At 37.8% G+C, this 13763-nt stretch overlaps 1 protein-coding gene and 1 pseudogene across 1 annotated transcript; both read left to right on the top strand.

Moving 5' to 3' along the window:
• The first annotated feature begins 95 nt into the window (after nucleotides 1-95).
• LOC104417393 lies at nucleotides 96-5378 on the top strand (annotated as a pseudogene).
• Nucleotides 5379-11289: 5911 nt separating this feature from the next.
• On the top strand, nucleotides 11290-13695 carry LOC120287658 (toll/interleukin-1 receptor-like protein). Its single transcript, XM_039300771.1, has 2 exons — nucleotides 11290-12019; nucleotides 13409-13695. Exons 1-2 carry the CDS (start codon nucleotides 11415-11417, stop codon nucleotides 13527-13529), a joined length of 726 nt encoding a protein of 241 aa, XP_039156705.1. The 5' UTR covers nucleotides 11290-11414; the 3' UTR covers nucleotides 13530-13695.
• The last annotated feature ends 68 nt before the right edge of the window (nucleotides 13696-13763 follow it).

The following is a 13763-nucleotide window of genomic DNA, read 5'->3' as shown; positions in this document are numbered from 1 at the left end:
TCTTCTGCGACAAAGCTCGTCTCTCCTTCGTCCCTCTTTCTTCTCCGCAACCCTGAACCCAAAGTTCTCGGTCCTCGTCGCCGCTCGCCCAAGTCAGTCTCCTCTCTCACGTCCAGTCGCGAGCCGCCGCCAGCCCTCCTCAGCTTCTCCTCCGCGGCGGACGAAGCCGACCCAGAATCAGCCCCTCCCACGCTGAGAAGAATTTGTGGCGGCCACGTGCCCGAGCATGTCCTGCGGAGGCAAGTGTGAATTCCAAGTTCAAAGATTGTTACTTTAGAGCGAGAAGTGAGAGATGTTGTTTTGCCGATGTTGGGTTTCTGGAGCTATATGGAAAATTTATGTTTGGGCGGTTTTGCAGGATGGAGGAAGTTGGGTACGTATTGGCGACTGATGTTCAGAGGGAAGCATTTCCTGCCCTTTTCTCTGGGAGGGATTGCGTGCTTCATGCTCAGGTTGATCTCTTATTTGCCATTGATTTCAGTTTTCTGTTAAGAACAAGACGAGAAATTGAGTGCACTGGAAGTTGGCAGTAAATGCAATTAAGTCCGAAGCCGAAGCCTTTTTATTTTTACAGTGCAGAACCGTTTATGAGAATTTTCAAAGACTACACCATTATTGTGTGAGATTTTGTTGGACCACTACCAAGGTGGAATGATTTGAACTCGGAATCTCTTATTCTTATACCGTGTGAAATTTTGTGAAACCAACTATTTTAAAAACTTAAACTATCAGATGAATGTGATAATCTAGCACATCAGTTTCCCGGTTTCTCAGAAAGTTTCCCACGTAGGCAATTTGGGAGAAAGCACCAACAGAAGAACTACTTTGCAAAGGGCTCAAAATTGCTTTGTACCGGTAGTCATGAAGTATCCTGCTATATTGGTCAATTCAAGGTTGTGTTTACTGAGTTATGAAGAGATGTTTGTGAAAGAGTGGTCTAACATGTGTCTGATGTGATATGATCTATACAGTTAATGTTCATATTTCCAACTCAATTGGAGTTACTCTTTGACTCTGCATATAAACTCGACTAAGGAAGAAAACGTAAAAGGATCCTGCATTGACATGGCCGGTGCACTCATGCTTTTGGCCCTCTAGACAGGTTCTGGGAAGACTCTGACGTACCTTCTGCGGATATTTTCAGTTGTGAACACCCAATGGTCTTCTGTACAAGTGTTAATAGTTGTTCCCACCTGAGAACTTGGCATTCAGGTAAGTTTCTGATCATGGTATTTCATTTGATAGTTTCCCTTTCATCTTCTGCTTCTCTTTCACTATTGTGACTTAGAAAGTGGTTGTTACATCTGCATAAAATGCGGTCATGCTACATTAAGAATATAATGTCATGTCTTCTTCTTATCGTTATCCATTTATGACAAGGTAGCTAAAGTTGCTCAGCTGTTGGCTGCAAAGCCGATGGATCTTGACATGGAGCAAGATAAATCATGTACCGTTATGGCTCTTCTAGATGGAGGTACATTGAAAAGACACAGGAGTTGGTTAAAGGTTCTCTCTCTCTCTCTCACTCTCTCTGCGCACTTGTTTGTATCCATAGGCTCCATATGTTTGTGGTGTGCTTTCTGAGCATAAAATTACCGTTAAGCTAGTGCTGATAAACTACTAATAACTGTCATTACAACTTATATATAGAAACATTAATTCTTAAAACCCCTTGTATAATGAGATTACTTATTGATCTGAGGAAATGACTAGTATTCTCCTTATGTAAGAGAAGTCGTGGAGAATCAATATCGAAATGCTTAGCTTGCTACTGCTATCCTTCCCTCTCCCGGGAGACCTAAACACCATTAGCAGAGCTATCTTCCGATATACTTCAATGACATTTTTGCGGTCGCTCTGTAAAATAGAAGGCTTTTGTGTTATGTGCTTTTTTCCTTTTCTTGACTGAACATCGTATGCTAATATCCATTTGCTTGTGCAAGTTTAATAATGCAAAATTGTTTTTGCTGCAAACTTATGCAAAACTGTTCTTCCACTAATTAGTTTACTCAGTTAAATACAGCTTCAATTAATTCTTCCATTTTTGGGCAAAATAAGTTTGTCTCTCTATTGATGATGCTCATGTGTAAATTTAGCTGTCTCCTTTTTCTTGACTGAATATCTGTGGTTGTCTTGCTCCTCTATTTTTGTATTCTGCTCACGCTCTTACAAGTACCCCTATAACTAGTTTTTAGTTTTAGTAAAATTTCCTGCTTTTTTATCATGAATCTTATATATAGATGTACTAAGAAGAGGAAAAAGCTAGAATTTTCTTGCTGATGTCTTTAAACCTGAGAACAGAGGACCTATCTGACCAGAAGCATGATAACACAAACTGGCAATTAATTGCCCACCCAAATCCCCACACTTGTCCATTCAAGTGCCAACAAATATCAATTGCCTAACATAGCTATGTCTTTGGGATGCTTCTCTAAAATTAAAGCATGCTGCTGATGGATTTCATGTGTCAACCTTCAATATGACCTCCTTGGCTTTTCCTTGTAACATTTTTAGGCAGAACCCCCAGCAATGGTAGTGGCAACCATCAGGAGCTCGTGCCAGATGCTGGAGAGGCAAGTTTTTAAACTTGACACAGTGCAGATTCTAGTGATTGATGAGGTAAATAATTAGGAATAAGTTGAGTTCTTCTTTTGGAGCAAGACCCGCTTGGCATCTTAAAGCTGATTTGTTAACCCAATATTCTTGTTAAGATGCTAGATCACTTTCTCCTCCAGAAAAATCGCCCGGCATTCACTAGTGGCGCCAATTTTTTTTAATGGTTTTAGAATTAAGAGTATTTTTAAGGTGGGCGTTTATTGCCTCTCATATGCCTATTGGGATTAGAGTGACTGGTGCAGGGTCCTTTTTAAGAAAGGATATTCAGTTAGCATGTAGTGCCTTGATTGGTCTATTTTGTTGTGAGTATATTTCATTGGGTAGTTTGTAATCACCATGTTAGTATGATTAAAGATGTGCTATTATCCCACTGGGGCCTCGGTATCTTGTTTTATACAGACATGATTCTTCCTGGATATTGTAGGATGAAGAACTGACATTCTTACTTTGATGCTGCCTGGGTAGACTTCATGTTCAACTCTTCTAAGCAAGTCAGCTCTCTCCGGAAGCTGTTGACATCGTACTCATCAAGCAACAACCGTCAAACTGTTTTTGCTAGTGCATCCATACCTCAGCATAAGCGATTTTTACATGATTGTATACAACAGAAGTGGACTAAGGTTGGTTTCATGAAGCTTTAAATCTTGTGAATGTTCTGTTGGGGTTTACTCATGCACTCACTGATTTTATCTTAATATGACTTTGCCTGTTACAGGGTGATGTGGTTAACGTCCACGTCAATCAATACAGCCCATGCCATCATGTCTAGATCATACATTTGTGGTGAGGACATTGAATGCAAGACTTGATCTACAGACTCTTTCATAGAAGTTATGCATATGCTCATTTAATGTTCGTCTTCATAGTCATGTACTCAATTGACGATCCTTGGCTTTTGACTTGCTTAACGCTTCTATCTGTTTCAGACATGTCATAGGAGTAGGAGACATCAGACCTTGCCACATTTATTACAGTGGGACAGCCCCAAATCTGGCATTATATTTGTTGGCGAGCAGGTATACTGCCCGATGCTCATCCCGCATCTCTTTTCCGTAGTTTATTCACATTTTTTGGTGCTGTACTTGGTATGAGCATGAGAGGAAGCAGTAGATTTCTATCTGGATAATGAAAAATGGTGTCGAAATGTGTCAACTGATGTATGATATGGCAGGCTCCATCCCCAATTCATGTGGCAGTGATTAGTGGTCTTAGCTAAAAATGTCAAATGGGCTGTCAGTTTTATATAATAAATGGACTGGAGAGTTTCATGCATTTATTGGTAAGGTCATCTGTCCATATGCAGGGGCATCAAATAAAACATATATGCAGTTCTTTACACAAGTGAAAGAAGTTTATGCTCTGATGACGTTTCTCTTGGTTGCTGAATGAAAATTGGTTTCCAAATATGGAGAATTTTCACGTCCCAAAAGTTTTCCTGCACGAAGAGGGTTTTGGAATTTATTAAAGTGAATGCAGCTTTTATTTATACATTCTACAGAAGCTTGTAGTATGTATGAGCACACACATATCACGTGAATACACCTTTGTAAACAACTGTCCGCAGGTCCACTAACCAATTCTATCTTTTGTGCGTTTAGTCTGAGAAGTCAAAAAAGGCTGGAAATGTACCACCGCCAACTCTTCTACTTGAATTCTTGAAGAGTTCTTATGGAAGCTGCTCTAATATTCTCCTTCTAGAAGAAGACATGAATTTCAATGCCCGAGCAGCTTCACTCTCGGTAAGTGCTTTTCACTTTTTCCATAATGATGTTTCTTCCCTCACTTTGAGAATGCTCAGGGTTGAGAAATTTGGCATATTAAAGATATGCCTTATAACTTTGTTCGTCCTATAATATATTTGGAACAAGATGGATTTTATCCTTATTCTCTGTGGATCTGAGATGCTGGATTTTTTTTTGACAGGTGGAAAGATGCTGCAAAACCTTAACAGACCATTATTATTTGGTAGCACTAAGCAGTATCAAAGAGATTATACCACTTAAGAAAATTATCTGCTACAACTGTGTTTTCTTTAGGAAAACCGTTTCTTTCTTTCTTCATGACCTTTATTAATGCCTAAAGTAGACCTTCTCAAGTTAAAATAGGCATATACTCCTCGTCATGCCAAACATGGGTATACTAAGCACCTCCTAAGCAGTCCATTGGTGAAAATATGTATAGTCCGACTTCATATTTAATTCCTCCGTATTTGGACTACAGGAAGTGAGACAAAAAGAAGGCTATTTTTTTTTTAGCAACTGATATCGCAGCCAGAGGTATTGACCTGCCGGAAACAACTCATATTTACAACTTTGATCTTCCGAGAAGTGCCATAGATTACCTTCATCGAGCTGGAAGGACAGGTAGGAACCCATTTTCAGACAAGAAATGTGTTGTCACCAGCATTATAGCATCTGAAGAGAGGTTTGTGCCGAAGAGGTACGAGAATGAGCTGATGGTTGCCTGTGAAGAGCTCATCTTGTCACTTTGATCCTCATCTTGGCATTGTTTTGGACAGTGTTTTTTTTTTTTTGGCCTTTCAGCCTCATGTCTTGTACAGGAAACCTATGGTTACAGATATTATCTTAAGTTTTGATAAGACTCAGAACTTATTTAGAGTTGAAAACTTCTTGTTCATATTTGGTAAGGGTGGAGGCTACATTAACAGAACTCCCTTATTCATCCGCATAAAAATTCCAATTCTTATAGCAAAGAATGAGAAACATCTGGTATATAATGTATAAGAGACTGATATTTGTGCTCTCTTGTCATTTCCGTAGTTGAAACAGACTCTTGTCTCGGCAGAATTCATAATCGATTTTTGTTACCAGTAACTTTTTAGTAGTTTTTGTCTCATTTATTTTATTTGCTTTTGTTTCTATTCTTTTATTCTTGGGAGTAGATTTAGAACAAAAAATGCATTTGGTAAAATTTTATTTCCGGGAATAAATTTTTTTTTTTTTCCGGAAGTAGATTTGGAATAGAATCAAGAATAATAATAAAAAAATTAATTCTTATTCTCGGAACAATTCTAAAATTAAGAACCTATTTTCTCGTTTTCTTTTCTTTTTTTGTTCTTCTTCCCTTTTCTTCTTCTTCATTTGCTGCCACCATTGAGGTTGCCGTCCGCCGCTAGTCTAGCGAGCTCGTCGGAAGCTCACCAAGTCAGGGCGAGGTTCGGTGAGCTCGTTGGAGACAAGCCTAGCCACAGACGAGGCTTGGGCTTGAGCTCAGCACAAGGGGTCATCCCAGGCCCGGGAAATAATGGGCTGTGCCAATATTTGGGCTCTAGCCTGATGAATTGTAATCGGAACAAGAGTGATAGGATTTAAGTGACGAATTCATAAAATTTAACTTTGAAAAGGAACTCTTTGCAGTACGGGAAAAGACAGGGCAAAGGAGCAACGATGAAAAATTTGTAGCCCCCACAAAGCATTGCCATGGTTTTTCCTTGAGGGTTCCCTAAGGAAATCTTTTGACTAAAATCTCGTCGACAACATGAAATGCACGCTAAGAAGTACTGGTGGGACTTCTTTTCCACATTAGGATGCCCACCCACCATCTTTTTCTTTGCTTTTTTGCTTTATTTCCTTTTCATCGTCACTTTTGCTGTTTCGCAGAATTTTCCTCGGATTCTCTCTTGCCAGTTTCGCATGAACGACAAGTCGAGGTCCCCAGGAAATGGTTTTATGCTGTCATCAAACCGGTCCTGTGATAGAATCGACTATTTTGGATCAATAGGACCTAAGATACAAATTTTTTGGAGCAAGAATTGATTTGACTTTGTAAAATTTATCAATATTAATAGAATTATTGAACAATTAAAACAAAATGATTTGGAATAGAAATTTTGAGCGCGATCTCAAATCTGATTACTATTACGGGAATTGAAATTTTGACGATTCTGCAAACGATTTAAAATCTTAGAAATTATTCACGAGAATAAAATAAAAAAAAAATTATTTTTGATCATAAATTGTTTAGAGACGAGCGTTATCAAACACGTCCTTAGTCGCCATGTTATTATGTGCTGTATTAGGTTGCCGAGATGATATGTTCGAGGCTAGTATGAAGGGTTAAATGGACTTCATGGTTTTCATATCTGCAACAAATAGAAAGCACTTCCCGCAAGCATCACGAGCTTGGGTGAATTCTCCCCTTTGCCAATACAATCAATCAATTGTGAATTCTAGATCCTCTTTTTTGAACTTCTTTTGAATTCCAGATCCGCTGATCTAGAGATAGCGGTATCTGGCTGGGTCACTCCCTCACTCATCTCACCTGGACATATGAAATGTACATGATGTCTGCTAGTCTATGAGCAATTTCATGGTCACGTCTGGAATCCGAAACATCCACGATTTTGGGTCACGAAAAAAGTCAAACTTTCCCTGGGACAAAGTGAAAAGTGGATGGTCCGTGTTTGCTCACTTTTTTCTGGGGTGGGCTCTTTCGTGCGCTGGCCACTTGTTTGGAGTCATTCTTAACAATTATCTTGCACATTTCCAATGGACGTTCACATTTCTGAAGAGGCAAAAGCGACTGAAAAATGGATAACCATCTTGTTTTTGGCTCCTTAGTTCCTGCGCCATGCACTTCCTTTATGTTGTCCTTCTTTATCAATTATCAAATATCAACAGGTTCAGATTTATTACCTAAATTTTGACCTAAAGTTTGACCAAGACCGACCGAAATTATTACTTCGTCGAAAGTTCGACCAAAATGAAAAATGGGGTAATAGTTCTACGACAATACCCAATTTATCTAAATCAAAACTTTGCGACACTACAAAATATATTGCCTCTTTTAATCACAATCATATCTTGAAGTGCCAAGTATTTTTTTTTTTTGGTGCAATCAATTAAATCTATAGACGGTCCAAGTTATAAAATTCCCAATGCTGCAAAAATCACAGTGATCAGATTTCTAATGGAGAAAATATCATAATTTCTCATCACCATCTTTGTTTAGCCAAATTAATGGATACTTGTGATCTTGACATATTTTGAAGGATCAAATGACATTTTTCAGACCCACTCCATTATGGGCGCGTTGGTTTAGGTCTTTCCCCCTCTAATTGTGGAAGGGGGGAGGTTCGAGTCACCGCATGCGCATTAGCGCGACTTAAGCAGAGCACCGCGGGAGGTGAGTCCCTCATGCCAGTGCTCCCGTGGGGTTTACACCAAGTGCTCGTTGTGAGGCGGTTCCTCCGGTCCCAAAAAAAAAAAAAAAGAGACATTTTCAGAAATTTGGGGCAGAGAACTTTTTTTGTGGGAGTACAAATTTTGTCAATCGATATCAGACCAGAAAAGTTACATCCAGTCAAAATTTTATCAAATATGGGAAAAAAATAATTAATACTAAATATTTTTTAGAAAGAAAAGGGGAATTGGCAGCAGTAAGAAACGGCCAAATGAGACTACCACGAGGCATCTTAGGGGTGGCCCTACCCTAAAAGCTATGGAGCTAAAGGTCCCTCGGATCATGATTCGAGACCCCGCGCATTCCATGATTTTCCAAAAAAACTTTGAAAATAACTATAATTAATTTCTCTAAGATATTTTCAGCTTTCAGAATCATTACCATATATGGCCAAAAGGACAAATACACCCCAATCCAAGTCGGTCAAGCAATAACAATCTCCGTCAATTTCAAAACTAAGCATGTATCATCTAATTACACGTCATTGCCCAATTGCACACGCATATACACCTTACAGATTAAGGTTCATCCATATTTTGATAAAGCAAACACATATGACATATGAAGTCATACTAGGGCATAAATAATAAAGGAAGTTCCCCGATTACATCTATGATAAAAAAGAAAAATTGCTTCAATAAATTCAGGAAATTAATGATATATTCATTCGAAGGACTTAATTGAAAGTTAAGGTGCCAAAAAGGGTATCACGTGGAAAATAACTTTTTACTACACGTAATCGACATGCAGACTGTGAGTTGCAAATGACCAATGTTTTCACACTTACATCTACGTTTCCATTCAGCCTAGTTTATGCTTTTTCTTTTCTTTTCTTTTTTTTTATAATGTTGATTGGTGGCAATTCGATTAGATAGAAAACCCCAAGTACACCCCGTTTAGGATTTGAGAAGGTTGGGGCCGCGGAGAATGACCGATGGCTTGGGGTTAGGGCTATGGAGGCGTGTGAGCGAAGCAGTGACAATGAGGGGAAATTCAAGGTTTTGGAGCCAGGAAGGAATTGGGAGTTTCTGTGGAGTTAAATAAGTCTACGAGGAAAATAAATTAAATAAAAGCGAAGATAATCCCGAGCATTGACTTGTTGGACGGAGTATTTTTTTCTCCACGTCGGTGCTCCGTTTGTTTTAGTAAATATTTTATGATTAAAAATATTCTTTATGAAAACAATTATTCAAGAAAAATTAAGTTTTTGGTTATCTAGAAAAAAGGATTTTCATCTTGGCAAAAGAAAAGTCATTTTCCATCAATTTAATGTCTTTGTTTTTAATTCATAAAAAATATTTTTCATAAATTAATTAGTTTTTCATCATCAAAATTTTAAAAAATCGAAAAATAATTTTCCCTAACAATTTTCAGTTCACGGACCTAGTAGACGTGTTGCGAGGGCTTTAGAAATATCTTCCCTAACGCTAGTTGGCAACCTCCACACGCTAAGGTCACTTTACCCTTTTTTTTTTTTTTTTTTTTTTTTGGTTCAACACTTTACCCTTTTGGTGTCCCTCTTTTCTTGTTTGTTTCTCCGTTTTTCCTTTCGCTTTCCGACATGACCTTCCACGACGCTACTCTGTCTCATCATCGATTGGAGCTATTAGCTGTCCGGAGATAGGATGGATTGATCAGTGTGGAATTTTTCCCCTCGCTTTGGAGGATTCTTCATCCTAAAAGACAAATCACTTACCTTTCGGTGTCCCTCTTTTCTCGTTTGTGTCTTCTTTCTTACTTTCGCTTTCCGACATGACCTTCCACGACGCGGTTCTGTCTCGTCATTGTTGGAGCTATTAGCTGTCCAAAGGTGGGATGGATTGATCAGAGAAATTTCCCCCTTTGCTTTAGTGGATTCTTCATCCTGAAAAATAAATTGGAAAGGCTGCATCTCTTCCTTCATGTTACGACTCACATCACTACAGGGGCAGCCACGCGATCGACCAAGTACTCAATCTTATGAATAGTTGAATGGGTCTACCGATGTTGAAAGACATTTAAGTAATGATCGCACACACTCAGCGCAACGGCATTTGGTATATGAATGATGCACGAATGGTATTCATCCTTCGGATGCTTGCCACGATCCGACGTGATCTCTTGATAAACATAATTTCCATAGGACCTGCTCCCGAGCACCATTTAAACTATTTTCCCAGCGATCGAACAAAAAAAAAAAAAACTATTTTCCCAGCGCTTCTGATTTGACCAGAGGAGACCCACGCGGAGCGGAGAAATCCAGCAAGCTCAGCCCATGGAAGGAAAGGGTGTTTTTTTCAAAAAAAAAATTATACGTTGATTTTTTTAGCATTTATATATATGTATATGATTTTTTTAGAATTTAGAAAAGGGTAAAATCGGAAATTTGAAGAATGGGCGAAAATAGTTTTGGAAGAAAAAATGAGTTTCAATATTTTTTCAAATACTGAAAACTCAATATTAATCCCTATTAATATTGAAGTTTTAATTTTCTTACTATTAGCTTAAAACTACTTTAAAATAATTGCTAAACGGTTTAATATTCTTTTAAGAGATTTTGGAAATCGAAAGTCGTTGAATCAAGCGCACCCTTAAACCACTTTTCCAGCGCTTCTGATTTGACCAGACGAGACGCGTGCAGACCGGAGAAATCAGGCAAGCTAATATGTACGAAGTCATTAACCATTTCTACTTCCCAACTTAATCAAGACAAGTGAAGGGCAGTTCGGTAAAATCCAAAGTCCTGCTCTTGGCGGTCGGGAAGAAGAGTACGGTTCTGACAAGAATGAATTTTTCTTTGGTCGAAAAAATAGCGAATTCAACGAGGGCTTTAACCACAGCACAGGAACGGCAGAGAGAGAGAGAGAGAGAGCACAGGGAGAAGAACAGAGACGGAGACGAAGAGGAAGAAGAAGAAATGCCCAAGGGATAAAAATAAAATGGTACCAGTTAACGCCATGAGAAATCATAGATTGGACAAATTTATTTCCAACAATTTTTTGATAATAAAAATTTAAAATTAATATATTTATGATAAATTTAGTTTAAATTAATTTTTTAACCGTTAAAAACTTTAAATTAATATATTTATAATAAATTTATCTTGCGTTAATTTTGATTAAATTAGATTAATATTACAAAAATTACAAATTAATATACATGTAATAAATGGATGGCTAAATCTCAAATGATATAGCTATTAATTATCGTGTGTTATTAAATTTAGTAATTTAATGATAAAATTAGATAAAAATTGATCATAAATATATTAAGAGGGGGGCGGGTCGGAAAAGTGAAAGAGGAGAAGGGCAAACAACCAGAAAAAAAAAATAAAAAAAATGGTCCCCCATTTCAGAGCACCGTGAAAGGGCGCGTGGGAAATTGAAGGAGAAAGCGAAAAACAAACAAAATTAGACGGACACCAAAGGGGCCCCACATCTGACTCTCCTCACTGTGGCTACGATGGCAAGGGCGAAGGGATGATAAAAAGGACATTATGGAAGAGCGTGTCTGAACCGTAAACCCTTCTTCTGTATTTCCTCGAGAAGCATTCTGGTTTTCTTCTCCGTCGGCCTTGGACAAGGAAAAACAAAGGGCAGAGTCAGAGCAACGAAGAAATGCATCCTCCCATTTTTGGGCACTCTTTCGCCGTGCTCGTGGCACCGATCCTCCTTTCCGTGCTCGCTTTCAATTTGCTCAACAGGAAAAGAGCCAATGCACGAAGAAATGCAGAAGATGCTGATGCCGGCGCATCTAGTTCGTCGACCGCGCCGACTGGAGACCATTACGAGGTGTTCTTGAACTTTAGAGGTGAAGATACTCGAAATGGTTTCACCAGTCACCTTTACGACAGGCTGGTCGCTGCCGGAATTGATGTTTTCTTGGACGATAACAAGCTCCGCCAAGGCGAGGAGATCGGCCTGGATCTCTTGGAAGCCATCAAGAACAGTAAGATCTTGATCCCCATTCTCTCCGAGAATTATTGTGAGAGTAAATGGTGCCTTGATGAACTGATTCAAATAATGGAGTGCAAGAATAATAAGACTGGGCATATAGTGTTGCCTATATTCTACAAAGTGAATCCAAGGGACGTGCGGCATCAGAGCGGAAGTTTCGGAGGTGCATTTCTTAAGCGGGAGAGGCCTTTCAACCCAGCGACTTTGAAGAAATACAAGCAAGCACTCACTGCAGTCGGTAAATTGAAAGGACGGGAAGCCGATGGGTACTTCATTTTTCACCAAAAACTTTCTTTACTTTCTTTTAATTTGTGTGGGGGTTTACTGTTGTTCTGATTCCTACCTGCTTTCTTTTTTTCCTTTTCCTTTTTATTGTTTTTAAATAAAAGGGTTGAGATCCTGCAATGCATGAGTTTTATAAGTTATCATTTTTAGGAATTACTTTAACGATAATGACCCACCTAATTATAAATCCTAATTAATGATCTCATTCGCTTGAATTATATATAAGCTTTTTTAGGTGAATTTTCACCCATATCCAGATGCCTTGTAACACTACCATTTCCTTTTTCATGTTTAAATTATAAGTAAAATTAGCCTTGATTACATACTTTTCCAGTTGCATATTTATTTGAGACTAATATTTCGACTTATATGTGGTTCCCATTTAAAGCTAATACAACATATACCGTGCATGTTGATGGCCAAAGCCATTATTCATCATCTTCCCAAGGTACATTTATTAAATTATAACGTCGGTAATGAGTTGCTTTTATAATCATTTTTACCAAAAGAAATATTTCATATGATGGTAAATATAAAAAAAGAAAAATACATTATCTTTATTATTTGTTTGTTTACATGTCTTTCCAATGCATTTTCTTATCTTCAACACATTATTATCTCATACACCTGCATAAATTGAAGCATTCTTCTTATTTTAAGGAAAAATTATTCTTGAAAAATCATTCTTCTACTTCCACTAAAATCAACATCGGATTAATTAAGATCATAGAAGAAAGATACTCAAAAAGGAAAGTAAAGTACAACCTTCTGTTATCCCTTGACACAAAAAAGATCGATAAGAACATGAATTTTGAAAGATTTCAAATTCACAGCATGAGTAGAAACTTGCTAGCATTCCGCATATAAGGATAAATCTCCTCAATTGTATTTAGGTATTCACAATATTGCACTCTGAATGACTTTCCGGCTCGGTATTATAGGAATTAACTTCCTATTGCATCAAAAGTTATTACCTATTTATTGATTGATGGCTGTAGTCTCATACAAGTTAGCTTATTGTATTTTTGCTTATTTCAAATGCTCCAGAAAGTTTTCAAAGTCACATCCACGTCATCTTTAAGATTTTAAATAAACAAAAATTTTAAAATTTTATTCAAATTGATACTATATAATAATTTAAGATTCATTAGCGGTACCTCAAGTTTCTTCCTGCTAAATAAATTGTCTTAGAATGATAATGGAATAGCCATGTGAAGCAACTACAAGCTCTCCCACTTTAATCTTAGCATTAAGATAATATGTGGAGGTAGCAAAAACAATTCTTAGATATTTTTGTTATTATGTTCTCAATATATAAACAATATAAAATTGTTGTTGCCACGTACTTGAACTCTTGTCGCCTTTGACGGGAATGAAGCAGAATTAGTGAATACGATTGTCCAAACGGTGTCGAACAAGCTGAAGAAAGACTATGATTTGCTTATTCCCAAGAATTTGGTTGGAATTGATAATCTGTGGAGAAGGTTATGATAGATGTAGCTAATAATTCTAATGTCACCCTATTTATTGGCATCTATGGAATGGGAGGCATTGGTAAGACAACTCTTGCTAACATTATCTTCAACAAGCTCTCCGATCAATTTGACTCTCGTAGCTTCATTCCTGATATTAGGGAATCATGTAACCTTAAGGGCCTTGAGTCCTTGCGAGAAAAGCTAATCTTTGATATATTGGGAGGAGAAAACCAAGTTCATAATAAACATG

The sequence above is a fragment of the Eucalyptus grandis genome, chromosome 8 (assembly GCF_016545825.1).
Source record: "Eucalyptus grandis isolate ANBG69807.140 chromosome 8, ASM1654582v1, whole genome shotgun sequence".
Classification (NCBI taxonomy): domain Eukaryota; kingdom Viridiplantae; phylum Streptophyta; class Magnoliopsida; order Myrtales; family Myrtaceae; genus Eucalyptus; species Eucalyptus grandis.
The sequence above is the reverse complement of the archived record's forward strand: the minus strand, read 5'-3'. Positions and strand labels throughout refer to the sequence as shown.

What these genes read in the sequence shown, in the direction of transcription:
- LOC120287658 (XM_039300771.1), top strand. Translation starts at nt 11,415, where the DNA reads ATGCATCCTCCCATTTTTGGGCACTCTTTCGCCGTGCTCGTGGCACCG. An exon ending in AAAGGACGGGAAGCCGATGG is followed by an intron (nt 12,020 to 13,408) that starts GTACTTCATTTT and finishes CGCCTTTGACGG; the next exon opens with GAATGAAGCAGAATTAGTGA.